At 32.7% G+C, this 19,074-nt stretch overlaps 1 protein-coding gene across 1 annotated transcript in view; it reads left to right on the top strand.

The window, feature by feature from the left end:
- Positions 1-270: 270 nt before the first annotated feature.
- The window catches only part of LOC147075839 (homeobox protein SIX6-like), an 80,591-nt gene continuing 61,787 nt past the window's right edge, over positions 271-19,074 (top strand). Inside the window, exon 1 of the mRNA XM_085942378.1 lies at positions 271-1,129. Within this exon, the coding sequence (XP_085798504.1) occupies positions 271-1,129 (859 nt within the window). The remainder of the gene's footprint in view (positions 1,130-19,074) is intronic.

Below are 19,074 nucleotides of genomic sequence, written 5' to 3'. Positions count from 1 at the left end.
TCGAACAGCCCTTAGGATATTATTTTTATGAATAATATTCATAAAAATAATATATGTAAGTATAACAAGCTAGGTTTGTTGTGAATATTCAAAAAGAGCTTTTTGGAAAAAGCTCGTTTTGGAGATACAAGTTATTGTTAGGGCAGTTGTGGTGTCATACATTTTCCACGTAGATAAGAAGAGAGTGTTGTTTTACGGCAAGAAGGAGAAAGAGTGAGTGCAATATCATTGAGTTTTAAGCCCGCTATTGGGTATCACGCGCGTATTGCTATGGCGACGGATCAGGGGCACAGCCAATCGGCGAGCGATCCGTGGGCGGGGTCCGGGCCGGCGCGAAGGGGCGGACGGCAGGCCTCCGCTTCGAGCACAGTGCGCGTAGTCGGTACGCGGCGAGAGGTCGTCCGCCCCACCGTGTCGGTCGCCGGGGACATTGCTTCGTTTAAGGAGAGCGCGGCCGTGTGGGCGCCGCCCTGGGGGGCAGCGGCGGCGCGCCACCTGCCGCTTCCGACCCTCAGCTTCACCGTCACGCAAGTGGCAGCCGTCTGCGAAACCCTCGAAGAAAGCGGAGACATAGAACGCCTCGCGAGATTCCTCTGGTCTCTCCCGGTGGCCCACCCCAACGTCGCCGAATTAGACCGGAGCGAGGCCGTCTTGAGAGCCAGAGCTATAGTAAGCTTCCACAGTGGAAACTTCAGAGATTTATACGCTATATTAGAACATCATAGATTTACTAAAGACTCACATGGAAAATTGCAAGCCATGTGGTTGGAGGCACACTACCAAGAAGCAGAAAGACTGCGGGGGAGGCCACTTGGACCTGTGGATAAATACCGCGTGCGGAAAAAATTCCCCCTTCCGCGGACGATATGGGACGGGGAGCAGAAGACGCACTGTTTTAAGGAGAGAACGAGGAGTCTGCTGCGGGAGTGGTATCTGCAGGATCCTTATCCTAACCCGACGAAGAAGCGGGAGCTGGCGCAGGCGACGGGCTTGACGCCCACTCAGGTGGGAAACTGGTTCAAGAATCGCAGACAGCGCGACAGAGCTGCCGCTGCCAAGAACAGGTCAGTGATGATGATTCTTTTCCACATTCGTCGCTGCATTGCAACTGCTCATCGACTCGGTGCAAGTTTTATGTTACTATGCAATCATGTGATTTTTTATTGTTTATTTTGTGCAACTGTCAAAATGGGTGTCTTTAAAGAAAAGTTTTTGAGAGGTTGAAAAAATTCATCATTATTGTTAAAGCTTCTAATCGTACGGAAAATGATACCAACCGAGGTAGATACTTCGTGAATTAATAGTATGTGTGAATTAAGATTATTTTTTGGTAGGAATTTAGGTGGTTGTTTTTATAACTACTTCCTTGGTGTCAGTCAAGGTAGGTAATTAATTATCAACCTAGTTATCTCTAACAAAATCTTGGGCAGGTATTTACTTTATGGTGGCCATTTAACAGATTAGGTTCACAATTAAATATAATAATAATCAACGGTTTACCTATGTAGGCACTTGGTAGGTAGGTACCTATATAAATATCTAGCTGTCTACTAATTAACTACGTAGGTAGGTATTTAGATACTTGCTCATAATATGCTTATTTATATACCTACCTTAACATATGGATAAGCATTTGCTAGTTTTACTTAGGTAAATCATATTTTCTACCCACAACTTTGTTAGATGTGTTGGTTCTTCAACATGTTTAGTGTATATTTTATATGGTTTAACTTTCAACCAAAGAATTTGGACTCTAAATAAAATAAGAAAATAAGTTTTATGTGCATTCTATATTAGAAATCATGTGTATAGTATAATATTTATTAACTAATTGGTAGAATCTGAAATTATATTGGAAATTCTTAGATAGTAGAAATGTGAAGTTCTCTTCAAATGAACCTGTACCTAATAAATGTAAATTTTTCTTATAGCTAACTTAATCAATAGATTAAAGTTTTTTTTTTGCTTTAATTTTATACATTTAGACTCCATTTCTCTAGAATAAGGTTTTATCTCAATCTTCAGTTTGAATTATTTATCAATTGAGTCATTGAGAATTCAATCAGCAGTCAATTTATATATTTCTCCAATCTACTTACGTATATTTTGTCACAAAACTGTAAATAATTTAATTAATACTTAGGTACATATTGATTGTGCGATAACGGAAATAACAATCGGCAAAAACGAATCAGTTGAAACCTAACATTTAATTAGAAGGCTTAGGCACTTATATTTAAGTAAAGTATTAGAAGATTTAAATTTAAAATGTCATTCTTCTACTATTCTACTTTTCTAAATAAATTATGACATACCAAAGTAGATTACTGAGCAATAAGTTAATTATTAATATTAATAATAAAACTTCGATACTAAGGTATGTGTCTACATTTAAAATTATTATAATATTCGTGTACCTTGTCGGAATTACTCGACGTGTTAGAAATTAGATATATTTAAGAACCCATCTCCGTCTTGGATTAGGCTTTCCGAAAAAGCTCTTCGTCATTTCTATTACTCTCTTCACGATTTCTTTCTTCCTTTAATATTCAGCACCCATCAATCTTTCCTCTAATACCTATTTTGTAATTGCAGTTTGCTGGACCCAATTCGTATTTACGAACGTTCATAAGATAGGTTATTTTATTTCAGGTACTTAATCCTTTGCATACTTTTGTTGTACCTACGTAAATAATGTTATATTATTATAAGGTTGGTAGGTATTACCTAGCAACTTATACCTTGTCAATCAAATCGGAATGATTATAATATCATATTATTATTACCAAAAGTCTACCTATAAGGCAAAACAGCAATTAAATATAAATACTAATAAAAAACTAGATGTGAGGAATACCTATCAATACATATAATATTAATTGTGACATTAGAGTTTTGCCGGCGGCTGACGCGAGTTTGCGCCTTGACCGCCCGCGCAGTTCACCCACGCACTACAAAGATATTAATTGTTTCGTTCGTTTTTTAAACCGTAGAGTGGCGTAGAGCTAATTGAAATCGTAGGCCTCTACGGTGTAATTCGTTCGGAATGTGTTCAGTGTGCTTGTATCTATGATATTATCATGTGTGACGTTATTGTGTCAGTTTACCAACAAACCGCTTACGCCGGTGGTTATCTGTCATTCAAATTTGATTATAAATTACAAATAATTTAATTATTTTAACAAAGAAAATGCCATAAAAACTAAAGATCTTAATTAAGGGGGGACATGCTCGTCGAAGGTCAAAATTGAGTTTTTATTGTATATTCAAACCATGATCCTGGACACTCCTTAAACGTTGTAGATGATCTATTTATATACTTTTGAAGCCTTATTATCCTTTATAGTTAATTTAAACATTTGATGACTGCATGAAGTATTTTTGTTACATAAAATAGTATTCTTTTAAACCTCTCGCTCTAATGTTTTAGAATATAGTCATATTTCGGTACATAACTGTGCAGTGGTGTTAAGATTTTTTACATTTATTAATTTTTAAACGCATTTATAAAACCATTAGCATAATTTATTACGAGATAATTTTTGTAAAATACTCACGATAAAAAATTATATTGATAATCTCTGTGATCCCAAATTTGACAAGAATTAGGCATTTTATTATTCAAAAAATCGGCAAGATTAACACATTTGAAGATGATTCTAAAGATATTTATTATAAGCTATGTCTTTTCACGCGCGTTAACATAATTTTACTCCCTACTTTAATTATAGTTTGTCATTTTATGGCTACGGCCGTATGTTGTAGCTTAACCACTAGGGAATGACAAAAGAAATGGCGTATTTCAAAAAAACACTACCTTATTCTTAGGTCAATAATTATTATAAAGCAATCATTATTCATAAGATTTTTATCACACTTGAATGGTCAAAGACATAGCTTATAATAAAAATCTTTAGAATTATCTTCAAATGTGTTAATCTTGCCGATTTTTTGAATAATAAAATGCCTAATTCTTGTCAAATTTGGGATCACAGAGATTATCAATATATTTTTTTATCGTGAATATTTTACAAAAATTATCTCGTAATAAATTATGCTTATGGTTTAATAAATGCGTTTAAAAATTAATAAATGTAAAAAATCTTAACACCACTGCACAGTTATGTACCGAAATATGACTATATTCTAAAACATTAGAGCGAGAGGTTTAAAAGAATACTATTTTATGTAACAAAAATACTTCATGCAGTCATCAAATGTTTAAATTAACTATAAAGGATAATAAGGCTTCAAAAGTATATAAATAGATCATCTACAACGTTTAAGGAGTGTCCAGGATCATGGTTTGAAAATACAATAAAAACTCAATTTTGACCTTCGACGAGCATGTCCCCCCTTAACTGATTACATAATGGGTGACTAATCTTAAAGTAATTTTAAATCTGTGATGAAACCTTCACAGTTAGGTATCTAATAATTATTACGGTGCTATAGAAATTAACAACCTAATTATTATTTAGATTTTTAAAATATACTTACCTAATTTACGACTTTCAGACGACAGATAATCGACTTTTTAAATTGTTACCAGCTGTTATCACAGGTGCGTGTAGTTTAAAATGCTAGTTTCTCTATATAACTATACAATATAGTGATAACTGAGTAGTATTTGTTACATAGGTGCCTAATATTAATGGTGAAGGTAGGCTATTAAGATTCGACATACATAATGCATACTAAACTTTGTCAGTCATACTTATTTGTTTTCATTGAACTAAGACTACGATGCGCAGATAGTGTGTGTTAGTTTTTAAAATTCAATTAAACCTGGCTAACCCAAGCTATAATATATTACTAACAAAGTTTAGTGTGCACTATTATGTCGAATTTTAACAGCCAATCTCCACCCTTCGCCATTGGATTACTGTATGTTGAAAGAAATTTTATAAAATACGCAAAAGATACTTTATACAAACAGTCACGTCCCGTGGTGGTAGGCAGGAGATGCGTTGCATAGGGGCGGTATATATTAACTCATTTAGTGCTGACAACGCGACTGGTGCGTTTGCATTAGTTGGCCATTAGATATAATTAACATGATATTAAAATCTGGTAATTAATTAGTATCTAAGTATCTGGTTAGCAGTGAATGTAGTGGGCAGGGGATACGAATGAATACGTATATTACACATTTTGAAAGCAGGCAGTTTTTAATGAAGCAGACGATGTGGTCGCTGCATTAGAATGTATTTACATCTTAGTTTAAATATTTTTGTATTGTAAAACCACCACAGTTTGAGATAAGGTCTCGTACACTACCTACTCTAGTTATCAGTAGATGATGAGTATTTCAATTTAAGAGTTTTGGTGTATTTATCTGTCTAAGAACTCTAAAATATCCACAAATAAATAATAAAATATGTACCCAAGTAGTACTGAGGTACCTATCAGTAGATAATTTGAAACTAAAAATAAAATAATTTGGCTCTCTAAATCTGCTTAAGGGTGGCACTTTGTCTAGGGACGTCACTGAAAATATTTGTTTAATTAATTAATATACAATTATTATTGGGTATTTTTTTCAAATTAAATGTGCATAATTATATAGAGGCAGGTACATATTAGACTATTCTGCACATCTATTCTATACACAAGACTGCTATCGACCGCTATCAGCGGTTATCGAGGGTAGTTTTTCATATTTTTGTATTGGAGTATTATAATTCTTACAATAAGTTAGTTGTAACGGTTAAAATAAGTGTTATGTTTTAACAGAACCTCTATTGGCTGTGCTAACTTTATGAATGAGATAGACAGTTTTGACTGTTTAGACGGCTAACTTATTGTAACAATTATAATACCTCAATAAAAAATATGATAAACTACCATTGGTAACCGCCAATAGCAGTATTTTGTATAGAATATTACGCTGATAATTTATTATGTCAAAGCTTCACGAGAAGTGACATTTTTGCTCGTTGTAAGACGAACGGTGTTGCAATATTTTTGAAAGCTCAGAAATTTTTGAATTAAGATTAACTGTAATTCTGTGTTTTATATTACGTTATGTAAATCTGCTGCTAATATAGGTATAGTTTTTTTTATACTTGGACTAATTAAATACATCGCTTCCGTTTTTATTCATTTCAAAGGTTTAATGTCATCCCAGCAGCAATTAATAACAAACAGCGTTCGCTTACAGACAGCATTGTGATTAAAAGTATGAAGCCTGCACATTGGATTTATGTGGAGGATAATTTAAAATAACCGGCAATTACCTACGTCGACTGACTGCCGATACAAAAAGAGTTGTTACGCACATTAAAAAATCACTCTTCGATTCGGACAATTCGACCGTGACACGGAAAGGCACATCGATGCATATAAGTTGCACTAATGGCTTCTTTAGTCATCCGAATTTAATAAAATATTAATGTCACATCAGTTAAATCTACGTCAATTGCAGTGGCGAGGGGTGGAGGTAGGCTGTTAAGATTTGATATAAATAGTGCATACTAAACTTTATATAGGTAGGTACTGTTTGTTTTCATTGAACTAATAATGCACTTTGTTGGTTATTTTTTTTAAATTTAATGAAACCCTGCCTAAACCAAACCATAATAGTTTTGGTATGCTATAGGTGATCCGACAAAAATAGTCACATTTTTTCAGTCATATTTATTTGTTTTCATTGAATTACGAATACATAATATTACAAATGGTGTTGGTTATTTTTTTCAAATTCATTAAGTACTGCCTATACCAACCCATAATAGGTAAAAAATATTCTTATATCTATAAATATTTTTTTACTATTAATTATCTACTAAGTATATCTTGAATAAGGCAGGGTTTAATTGAATTTTAAAAACTAACAAACACTATCACATTGTAGGCTTAATTAAAACAAATATGTATGACTGACAAGGTTTAGTGCGCACAATTTATCTCAGATCTAAGCAGTCTACCTCCACTCTTCGCCACTGGTTAATTGCGTCACTGATATTTTAGATTTCACAGTATTTTTTTTTGTCAACATAACTTTCATAGCTTCTACTTGCATTAATCGTAAATACCTATACATAAATGTCCAATGTATTTTGTTTGTAAGCTTTGAAGTTTACACTGCGTTCATCGCATTGACGAGCTGATGACGACTTGTCAAGCTGATGGAAAATACATATTCAAGTCATCATTAAGACGTTGATTCCGGAGCCAGAATAAGTTTCCATAAAGAATCATTAGTAAAGCATTGTGAATGGACGGTCACTGTATCCATACTTATATTAATGCGCGGAGGCAGGCAGGGCTGGTATTAGTGAATAAGGCAGCCAGTTGTGGCCACGGCTAAGTGATTTGTGATTGCGAACCGGAGATTAGTGATGTTCCACCATCATCAACAGGCTCTTTAGAACCGGTTGAAAAAAATTAAGAAGCTTGATGCGATCCGGTTAATAATACTAAATTCGATTGTTTCTACTCCGTTTATATGTTAATAAACTATGGCACTTAGGTAATCAGTATGTTTTAGCCTTGATAAGATAGTTTATTATTCAATATTTTTTTCTTAAGTTATTAATTAATTACCGTGTTGACTTGTATGTAGTACAATATTATTATGTAAGTAATAGTGATAGAGACTACCCGTTGGATGGAAGTAAGCGATCACAGAACAGATAATAAATAAAATACCAATAGGCAATATTCAATACGCCGCATGGTGAAGCAGGCTTTTGAATGTGTGAGTGTCCTACGAAAATGAAGCACGCATTATGCACGTGCAATAGTGTGTGTAATACACCAACATTAAAGGAGCGTAAATGCATAAACCGAGAGCAGTTTTAAGTATTCGACGTTAAACGTATTCTAGACACGTGTGTAAGTTTAACCCGGATTCATCCTTACTCGAGTCGGTTATCGCCTTACCCGTTGTGTATTTCAGTTCCCATTATTTATGAGTTCCCTGTAAGCGATCATAATACACACAAGTTATAGGTAGATACTTATATACCTATTATTTTCTTTGTCGCGTATATGGTTAGGTTACGCCTACGATGGTTGAGCGGTAACGTATCTACTTATCATGGGCTTGAATACCAGGTCTGCTGAATTTATGTGTTGTTTTCAATGTATATTGGTCCCAGAGAATGGACCTTATAAGTTGAGCAAAATTCTAACACTAATTTCACGTAAAAATAAAAATCTGAATACAACTTCCACTCAGTGAAACATCTTGTCATCCCTCTTACAATTGAAATTACAAATGTAATGTAATGTAAGGTTAGGTTATGTATAATTATAAATTATTTTTAATGTAGTTTTTTTTTTATTTTGTAACACTGGTTAAACGATTGTATATATATATAAAAAAACGTTTAAAATTTATTAATACCTACTTACATACTTACTAAATTATTGATTTAATTATTTTTATTCAATATTGGATAAGTATAGGTACCAATCAACATACACTTCAAGATTGTACCTAGTAGGTATTCTTGATTCATAGTACACAGCTTGAAAAACCAAAAATAATAATTAAAAAGATTGGCAATCGAATATAAATTAAATATTGTTCAAACTTATCAGTAGAATTGAATTTATAACAAACCTTCTATTTAGCATGATTAAAATGAAGGATTATTAATTTATAATATGACTTGTATTAAATTGTGGGGGTATTATCTCTCGGCGAACCGGTTAATTGTTTTTTTTGCGGCCCATCTTCAAAATCCGAGGTGTTTACATTTACGTTAGTAGCACAAAGGAAGAGAAGCTCATTTTGAAAAGATTGTTATTGTTAAAACCCGGTAGCAGTCGGCGTAATATATTTTTTTTATTTTCATTTTACTCAGTTCGCAGAATGAAGCATTGATAATAATACCCACTGACTTAATGGCTTTTTTTCTTTTCCTAAAGATAACATAAATCTTCACGTAAGATTTGCATAGTCGCAATAAATATACAGAGAATTAAAATATGGAGGTGGTTAGTCAATTGCGTTTGGTATAATTACAGTACTGACACAGAGAGATATAATTAATACATATTCTCATATTACAAAATTAATAATAAAATTGAAACTTTGGGGGTTGCTCAAATGCAACGTACTATTATACCGGTGACCAAATTGAATAAATCGATTTCATAGTTAAATATTATGCAATCATAAAATCTACATACATTTTTGTTATAAAATGACCCAAAGTAATCAAACTACATTTTTTACTATAAAATTATATTTAGAGTCGATATTGCTGCTTATTTAGGTACCTACATCTTTTTAAAGCATTCGTAGTTCACATACCTATTTGAATGTTGTTCTAGTTAAAAATTGGTGATGACGTGAAAACTGATCCTTAGGTACTCATTTTTTTTCATTATACATAATATTTTACTTGTACCCATTAGGTGCTCTCTCCTTCAATGAGATTAAATTAACAATAGAACAATTATTACAAATTTCATGTTTTTAACGGTAGATTTTGTTATTTTAATTTACTATTTTATAAGGATGAAAAATGATATAGTATACGTCTGTTTAGTGGCGCGCTTAGTGAGGTAGAGGCCCAACGTAATAACTTAATTTAAGGCCCTCTTCGATAATAAATAATAGTGAAATTTTAATTTTCTAAATAAATCCATGCATTTGAACGATTTTTTATTTTATTTTTATTTAACCTTTTTTAGATTTATGTATAATATAATAATTTAATGACTGATTTCAACTTCCTATTTGTAAGCCCCTTAATAAATTTGTATGATGAATCAGTAGCATTGTTTACGACAAGTAAAATCGCCGCTGATTATCAGTTAAAATTCATCTGAAGTAAAATGAAATTGGTTTTAATATTACATTCACCATATTACATATTATACCTATATCGTTAAAATGACAGTTTTAATTTATTAATACCTTTTTTTTTATTATACACCTACCTAGATAGGTACTATATAGATACCCCTATAAAATTTTTAGCAATGAACAGGTAGATACTTGCTAACAGTTTGTTTACATCTAAAGTTTTACAGTGCCTAGTTGTGTCGCTAAAATATGATGTAGGTATTACGTTAATAACTTAGAAAATTCTATAACATGCATACACACTTATGCATATTTTAATTATCAGTAATAAAATGCATATTATATTTTAATTTATAATTTTTAAAATCTAAATAATTATTTATTAGCGTAGCCATATTAGGCATCACAATCCAATGTGATTCCGTTTTGCTCTTATCCTATAAATTATTGTTAATGACAAATAAAAAAATAACAGCGTATTATAATATTTGATCAGGAATCACAGCGTTAAACATTTAGTTAAGACTTATGCACACAATGATAATGCATATGAGTTTTGTAAGCAGGCTTTATCCATTGTACAGATATCCTTAATCCTTAGACAGTTTATAATAATATATCCGGCAGTAATTTGCACTTTACAAAATGAATACCGTTAGAATATGTCCAAATATATATTTTTCTGTTGATTTGAAAAATTCTATGTTTACATTCATATACTAGGTATATATATTATATTAGGTATAAGGATTATTAACTCTTTACTATCATAGAAAAACAAATATATAATATATACGTATCTAAATATTTTAAATAATGACTAACATTGAGCCTTTTTGTAGTAGGTACATAGCTACATATGCATGTAATATTTGGAACAGAAAACACAACATTAATGGGAACTGGCTTATCCTACCAGGTGTGGTAGGTATAACAGGTTGCAGATCTCAAGTGTGGATAAATATGGGATAAACTTGAAGATTTGTAAAGCATGATTTTATTTTCAATAGTTAGAGACGTCTGAGTAATAATATGCATGCAGATAGGGTCTATCAATAAATAGTTCACTCTGTGTGCTTCCATATACCTTTACTTTTATTTTTGTTATTTTATTTCTTTTCTTATTTTATTTCTTATTGTGTTATTAACTCACATTTCTATGTATTTTTATTTAACTGTTAACACTTATTTTATGTCATGTCGTGAACGCTTTGAATTTATAATTTGTTATGTTCATTATATGTAAAATAAATAAATTTGATTCGATTAAAGTTTGTCACGTTAATAAAACGCGCATTGAACGAGTATTAAAAATAGGCGATATACGGGATTATTTGTTAGGTTAGGTTAGATTAGGTTACATTATTTTCTGCAATGCTCTACGAACAATGCGTATTTTTGTCATATCGGTGCTATAGAGATGACCGTATAGTATACGGTACCTACTTAATCCATTTCCGCTAAGAAAGCTCACGGCAAACTGTGCTACGGTAAAATGTAATACCTACGTACAATTTACATATACCTAACTGTTAACTTGACTCTGGAAGTGATCAGATTTTAACAATTCGTTTATAAATGACCCAAATGAGAAGTTTATAATTAAAACACTTGGCTCTCGTCGGTTTAAGAGAAGCCAGCGGCAAACAAATGCTGAAAATAGCTGATGTGTTGGATTATTTATTAGGTTCGATTAGGTTTTCATTTTTGACTTCATGAATTTTACCAAAATCGGCCATGAAAATTGGCACGGTTCCTGCCTGGCTTCCCGTAAACTGACATGTACAGATTTTTTTAACCATGTCTTATCCTAAAAAGATCATAATATAGGACTCCATAGAGTGGAGGTTGAAAACTTAAAAACAATAAAAGTAGTAGGTAGTAGTAAGTATCTATAAAGATACTTACTTATTTCATATTTTGTTTTGCTGTATTATGTCTCCTCGTATAATCTATTATAACCAATGACATATTAAATGGACAACTCACTTCATACCGGCGCGCACGAGAAATTGTGCATGAAAGTCATTCACAGATGTATAGGTAGATGTCACGTGACCATATGACGTATCCATTTCCATTATGCGATACAAGCTTCGAGAATTTATAGTAATATAACCTTTATTGTAATGGCGTATTAGTGTCATGACTCATTACGTTAGAAACAGATTCTCGGTTACTTACAACTTCTCGGAGATTAGACGCAAGTGAGCCGAGCGCATCACAGGCGACTATCCAATGGTTTCTGTCATTCAATTGCATTGAATAAACATTATCTTAAAATGGCATTTTATAAATAATAAATAATACTAACACATGAAAAGTGATATCCCATCTTTCTTGGAGTGTTTAGTAGATTTTTTTTACAATTTTTAACTAGGCACATTGGCATTTTGTAACACAATAATAACGGTGGAGTCGAAACCTGACAGTCAGAAATTTTGTATGGGCAGACCCAGCAGTGTCGCCAGACCGCTTGCAAGCAGAATGTTCATTTGAGCGTAGGATACCGATATTAAAATATGAATTTCGCCATCCGGCAGACCCGACACAAAGTAAGTGTCATTTTATTTTCTAGATGATTCGTCCATATTAATGTCATTGAATATAACCTAGATCAGTAGATTTTCGTTGTTGATACGAGTTCACCATTCCTCCAAACTAATACTAATTTCACTTAGGTACCTATCTGGAAAGGTGTTCGATATAAAAAGGTGTCCGGTAACACTCCGTATTGTGATGTCAGCTCAGATTATCTTTATTCTTTGAAGGGTATAAACAGATTCGGCACAATAGACTTGTATGCACTAAATAATATAATACTTATATTCAATATGCCAGAAACACAGGGAACATACAAAATGAATAACGAAACATTATACAATTAGGTTGTTATGTATATTTTTTCTTGCTGTCTATTTATTTAAATCTAAAGGTATATACTTATAAATGGCATACAGTGGCAAGGGGTGGAAATAGGTTGTTAATGTCCGACATAAATAGTACACATTATACTTTAATAGTCATACTTATTTGCTAGGGGCGGCAGGTTATATGAAAGTATGGTGAAGCCGGCTAGTATGGTGAAAAAGTATGGTGGGGTGGGCTGGTAATCAATTTGTGGCAAAATTTGAATGTTAACATTTATATGGGTACATTATAATGACCAAAGTAAATCCTCTGTGATGCCCTGAATTTTTTTTATCGCGTCGCTATTTTTCGTAAGTTATCGGCTATTGTTGGCCTGCTTCATTCAGCTGTATGAGAAAGCCGATTCCTTGCCCCTCTAATACCTCTATGCTTATTTGTTTTAATTGCACTAAGACAACAATTTGTAGATGGTGTTCAATTAAATTAAATCCTGCCTAACCAAACAATAATAGTTTAGGTACGCTATGGAGGATCCGACAAAATAGTGCAGCCATGGGCCCCACATCCTGAAGCGGGCCCCCAGGCTAGGATCTTTGGCGGCCTTCCCTATTTATCGCTAAAGATAAAGGCAGTGTGACGCTTTACAGTAGTGTTTTCTAAATGGTGTACACGGTAAAATTAATGTGTATATTTAGTGTTTTTTGTATATTTTAATACATCCATTTGAATTATGAAGTTGTCGAGTATCGATATCTACACAATTAAAAATTATATCGTGCAATTATATACTTGGCGACTTTTTTTGCTATTAAAGCAAATTGGTGATGTGTGTTTATCTCACTTATCTGGTTGACTCGCCACGCCGGGCCCCCAAGCTAGAGTCCTGTCAGCCCCCCCCCCCTTGTGGGGGCCATGAGTGCAGTCCTTTTTAGTCATAGGTACTTTATTTTCGTTGAATTAAGTTGCATATTATTACATATGGAGTTTATTACTCTTTTAACGTTCATTACGCCCTGCCTAACTAAATTATAATCGATAAAAAATCTAAACCTATAAAATAAATCTAAAATAATTATCATAATTTTGGATATTTTAAAGATTTTTACTATTCTCTACTATGGCTTAGATTAGGCAGGATTTTATTGAATTTTAAAAACTAACAAACACTATCTACACATTGAAGTCTTAGTTTTGTTGAAAACAAATACGTTTGCCTGACAAAGTTTATTCTGTACCTACCAATATTCTTACTTTATGTAGATATATTCCTATTCTAACCATCACCATTTTCAGGAACATTTAAACAAACCACAAAGTTTAATTATTGGCTTCAGAGTGAATTTGATTAGGTACATATCTGAGCATATTGAACTAGTAACTAGGTAGGTACATGACTTAAAAGTGCATACCAATGTCATAAGATAAACAATTTATTTACACTCTCATAATACATTATTTACAAAAACCCTGTCGACGGAACTGGTTTAATAAATAATAGGATCTCTTTGCTGTGTATAAAAAATAATATCTTAAGGTAGTTTCAAGAAATAGTTATTGTCAATAAATTCCTGGCTGTATTGTGGTTGCATTTGTCACCTCGTCAGCTAACCAGAGGGCCAGGGTCTGTGAACTGGCGTTCATGAATTATTAGGGTTGACGTGCGGTACCGCCCATGAATATCTTTCTTCCTCTAACTGTTACTTGAGTCCAACTTGTAGAGAACTATAGTCACTTACCAAATTACAATGTGAACAACATGACATGTCAATAATTAATTAATTATGTACCAACTTATACAGAAAAATGTACAGTATAATTTAATGATAATCTTAAAAAAATAAGGATGTGTGCATTATTATAAATAGGTAAAAAGTACCTGAGTAGGTAGTTGCATAATACCCTACGTATTAAATGAAATACTAGAAAAATTACATTATTTTCGGTGCAATACTATTTTTTATATCATCCTAAGTAAAGCAATGTACGGAAGTTTAATATTCGGTAACCGGACAAAACAGAACATGATATAGGTAGCAGAACATGAAAAAACAGAACAGCCAGGGAAAAAATAAAACATTCATTTTTGTCATATCTATTTATTAATTAAATACTTAAAAACTTAAATGAAAAACGTAAAAACCTCAATAATTGATGCACAACTCCACAGAAGTATCAAACTCATTATTTCGTTATACCTAGTCACTATTATATTGATTAAGATAAGATATAGATACCTAGCTTGCTGGCTACACTGAGTTGAGTCCCATTTAATTGAGGCTTTACAGCGATTAGGAATGCAGAAATTATTTGATTTTTTACGGCGTAATAGAGATACGACACTTTCAATATAAAATGTTGTATTTTTCCTGAACGGTCATAGTTATATTTTTCGCTGTTCTGTTTTTTCATGTTTTGTTTTGTACTTTGTTATGTTTTGTTTATACATGTTCTGTCATATTAGTATATCTAAAGAACCCGTCAATTTTAAAGCCAATATAGAACGGTAGATACATATCTATTTAAAAAAAGAAAAACATGTATATTTTATGTATGTTTCATTGGTACATACTATGTTAAAATCTTGGGCTTTGTAGAATGTAGGTACTAACCACTAAAACGTATTTAGGTAATATTTATATTATTAAAACTATCGACCGAAGGTAGGTACTTGTTGGAATTTCAATTTAAATTCTAATGGATTTAAGTACGGTAGATTCTTATGGACTTAAATCCATTAGAATTTTAATAAGTATATGTATTTTTTTGTAGGTATATTTAAATAAAATTAGATATGTAATTAGATCTACCTGAATTATAAAAACCTTGGGATTAAAACAGCTTACTGAGTAAGCCTTACTCCATGCCTACAAAATCAAAACAATGTCACCGATAACGTCACAAATAATTTTGAAAATTGGACGTATTTCTGCAAAGATGATTCAAGCCACACGTTTGTTTTCACATTTAAACGTCTGACGAGATACTTATTATAAATTTAAATAATCACTAATCATTTTGAATTAATCTTGTCTAAAATATTGAATTATATTAGAATATCACGCGTGGGTTGGATCTTGTTTGCAGAAATACGTCCAATTGTATGAATTAACTATGTGAATTTTGCGAAACCTATTTTAAATAGATAATCACTTTGATAATAATATCATTAATATTCTGCAATACGCGTATTCAAATCATTATTAGTTTAATACCCACTACTTAGGCAAAATGTTTTCATTTCAGTCCATCGCGTCGATAATCGTAGGGCTTTGTGGTTCACTCCTCACTAATCCTTCCCTTCCCGACGGACGCGCTCACAACAACTTACAACCCTTATTATTTGTGTGTCTGGTTTTAGGTTTTAGTTTTCCATTGTTTAATCCGTCTATGACGTTTTCATCCGGGGATTATTGTTATATGTTCTAAGGTGGTGTTTTTAGGTTTTAATCTGTACCTATAAGAGAGAATGGTTTATTATTTATTATTAAGTTGCATTAAATGATGAGAATTCGATATATCAAAGTGCTTTTCTCTCTTAATGATTAGTCAGAGTCTATTCGTTGCAGTGAAGGTGGAGGTAGGCTGTTAAAATTTGACATGAATAGTGTACATTAAAATTTGTGTCAGTCATATTTATTTGTTTCCATTGAGTAAAGAATACAATTTGCAGATGCTGCTGGTTAGTTTTTAAAATTATTCAATTAAACTCTGCGTAAAGCAAGTCATAATAATTTAAGTACCTATGTATGCTATGAGCAATTACACAAAAATAGTGCATACATTTTCAGTCATTCTTATTTATTTTCGTTGGATTTAGAATACATATTACAAAAATGGTTTTGGTCAGTTTTTTTAAATTCATTAAGCCTTACCTATACTACACCATAATCGATAAAAATATTCTTCTATCTATAGAATATCTAAAATGATGTATGGTTTAATCACATAATTTTAGATGTTTTTTTTAGATAAACAAACATTTTTTGACTATTATATACTACGGCTTGGATTAGGCAGGGTTTAATTGAATTTTAAAAACTAAAAAACACTATCTAAACCTAAACAATATTGTAGTCTTAGTTCAATATAAACTAAAACGTTTGAGTGACAAAGTTTAGTATGTCGGGTTTTAATAGTCTACCTCCACCCTTTGCCACTGATTTGCTATTTAATAAAGCCTTCTTTAAGATATTATGTTCTTCATACATGAACAATATAATTAATCACTGAAAATAGGTTTAAAAACTATTTATTACAAACGCATGGAATATCTATAGAATGAAATTAATAGTTTCTGGGTCTGCCACTGATATTTTATTTTAAACCTAGTTAGATGTCAATTTTATGTATGACATTTCGCTGTGTCACAGTTCACCGTAAGTGTCGTGCCTGAGCATATCATTCAGATCAAAAAATGTTGGAGACATTAATGTTCCAATTTATTAGATTCAATTGACTTCAAAGACTTGATAATATATTTACAAATACCTATCAGAATTTTACATAAAATATAGATTCGTTATGATTGTATTTCTAAATTATCTATTTACCTACTTATAGCCCACTGTCTCTCCTTTGTCTTCCAATAGTTTTAATTACATATTTTTAAATGTTTTATTTTTACATGAATTTGAGCTCAATGATATTTATAATAATATGCCAATGATCGTAGGTATATGTCATCGATTTCCAATACAACATTTCATATTAAATTGTAATACAACCAACTGCATACGTAAAAAATTCAAGACACGGTATTATATTATGTATCCAAATAATTCATAATTCAAAGTGTGATATCCAATAAAAAATATTACAGACATAAAGTACGTCAGATTCACACCCTAATGACATCCGAAAAGGCCCAAAAGCGCCAAAAGGCGAAACCAAATCGAGGAATGCGATCGCACGGCGGCCGTGCGAGAGACAAAAAGACCTAACCCGCGGCCCTCTGCCCTATCTGCCATCGTTTCGCTTCGAATGGGGCGCGCCGGGATTCAAACTCGAACACCTTTGGTTGCGCGGAGATAACGGATCTCGGTCCCTTTATCTAGACATTTCGATTCATGTATGTTGAATAACAAAAGTGTAAAATAGGTCCCGTTTAGGTAGAGACGTAGAAACACATCATTTTGCATATCTGTTGGATGGGTAAATCTGCCTGGCTATTTTTTTATATTGTAACAAAAATAGTTAATCTAGAAAGAGTTTTCTAGAAGCACAGGCATCGGTTTCCTCAAAAAACTTAAAAAAAAAAACAAAAAACTTGGGACATTTTTTTTTCTTTTGACCAAGTCCAATCTAATAAGATCATATGGGCCTCCACAGAGTGTAGGTTTGTATTAACAGATTTAGTTTTTACGAGAATTGGATATCAGCCATGTGCTCAACCTATTAGATCTATACTCTGACTCATACACCCATTGAAAAACGATATACTTATTATGTACTTGCCTGATCCAGGATTCGAACCTAGGATTCACGACGCTATAGGCCGATGCTTAAGCAGCGTGGGTAGCAATACAAAACGAAAGATGTAATTTAGTGGAGTTAGTGGAGGTTGTATTGACAGATTTTGTTTACTGGAACTTTACCTAAGCTTCAAAATCCACCGATTAGGTCCACACTCTGGCTACAAACACACATTGAAAAACTATATGTGATTTTGCCAGACCCGGGATTGAAAATCCAAAACCTCGAGATGACATAATCGATTCTCTAAAATAGTTTAATGGGGGCCTGGAAAGAGTTCAAATTAGTGAAACAGTACCTAAACCAAAGCATAAAAATTCTCTGCAACTATCATAAAAGGACCTATACTAAGTCACTGGTATCTTCAATAATAATTCTAAATTTCATTTAAATTTATTGTCGTGAGGTCACAAATTGATCTGTGCCTCGAACATGACCCCCACAAGAGGGGTGGCTGACAGGGCTCTAGCCTGGGGGCCCGGCATGGTGTGTCAACCAAATAAGTGAAATAAACACACATCACAAATTGACCCTGATAGTAAAAAAGTTGCATGCGGTGATAATTTAGTTCAAATATTAATATTGATTATGGTTTTAAAACATGTAGTTATGCGATACCTACAATATTTGATGTGTATTGATACTCGATAATTTAATATTTCAAGTGGATATATTAAAAAATACTAAATAATATACTTACTAAATCCCTACTCTTAAATTTACCTCGAACACCATTTGGAAAACGTTACTGTAGAGCGCCATACTGTCTTTAATCTTGGCGATGAGTAGGGGGGCCTACCAAAGATCCTGGCTTGCGGGCCCGCTTCAGGGTGTAGGGGCCATGGACCTCAAGTTTCCATATCCCTATGCCAATGGGTACTTACTTATTGATTTTCTGTTCACTTGTTACAACTTTTTGTTTGAAGTGACCAACCTTTTATCACTGACTCACTGACACTTTTTAT

Source organism: Rhyacophila brunnea, unplaced genomic scaffold (genome assembly GCF_057557595.1).
Source record: "Rhyacophila brunnea isolate RB1 unplaced genomic scaffold, BYU_Rbru_1.0 scaffold_14, whole genome shotgun sequence".
NCBI classification, from domain to species: domain Eukaryota; kingdom Metazoa; phylum Arthropoda; class Insecta; order Trichoptera; family Rhyacophilidae; genus Rhyacophila; species Rhyacophila brunnea.
Note: the sequence above shows the minus strand (reverse complement) of the source record. Positions and strands in the feature narration are given on the sequence as shown.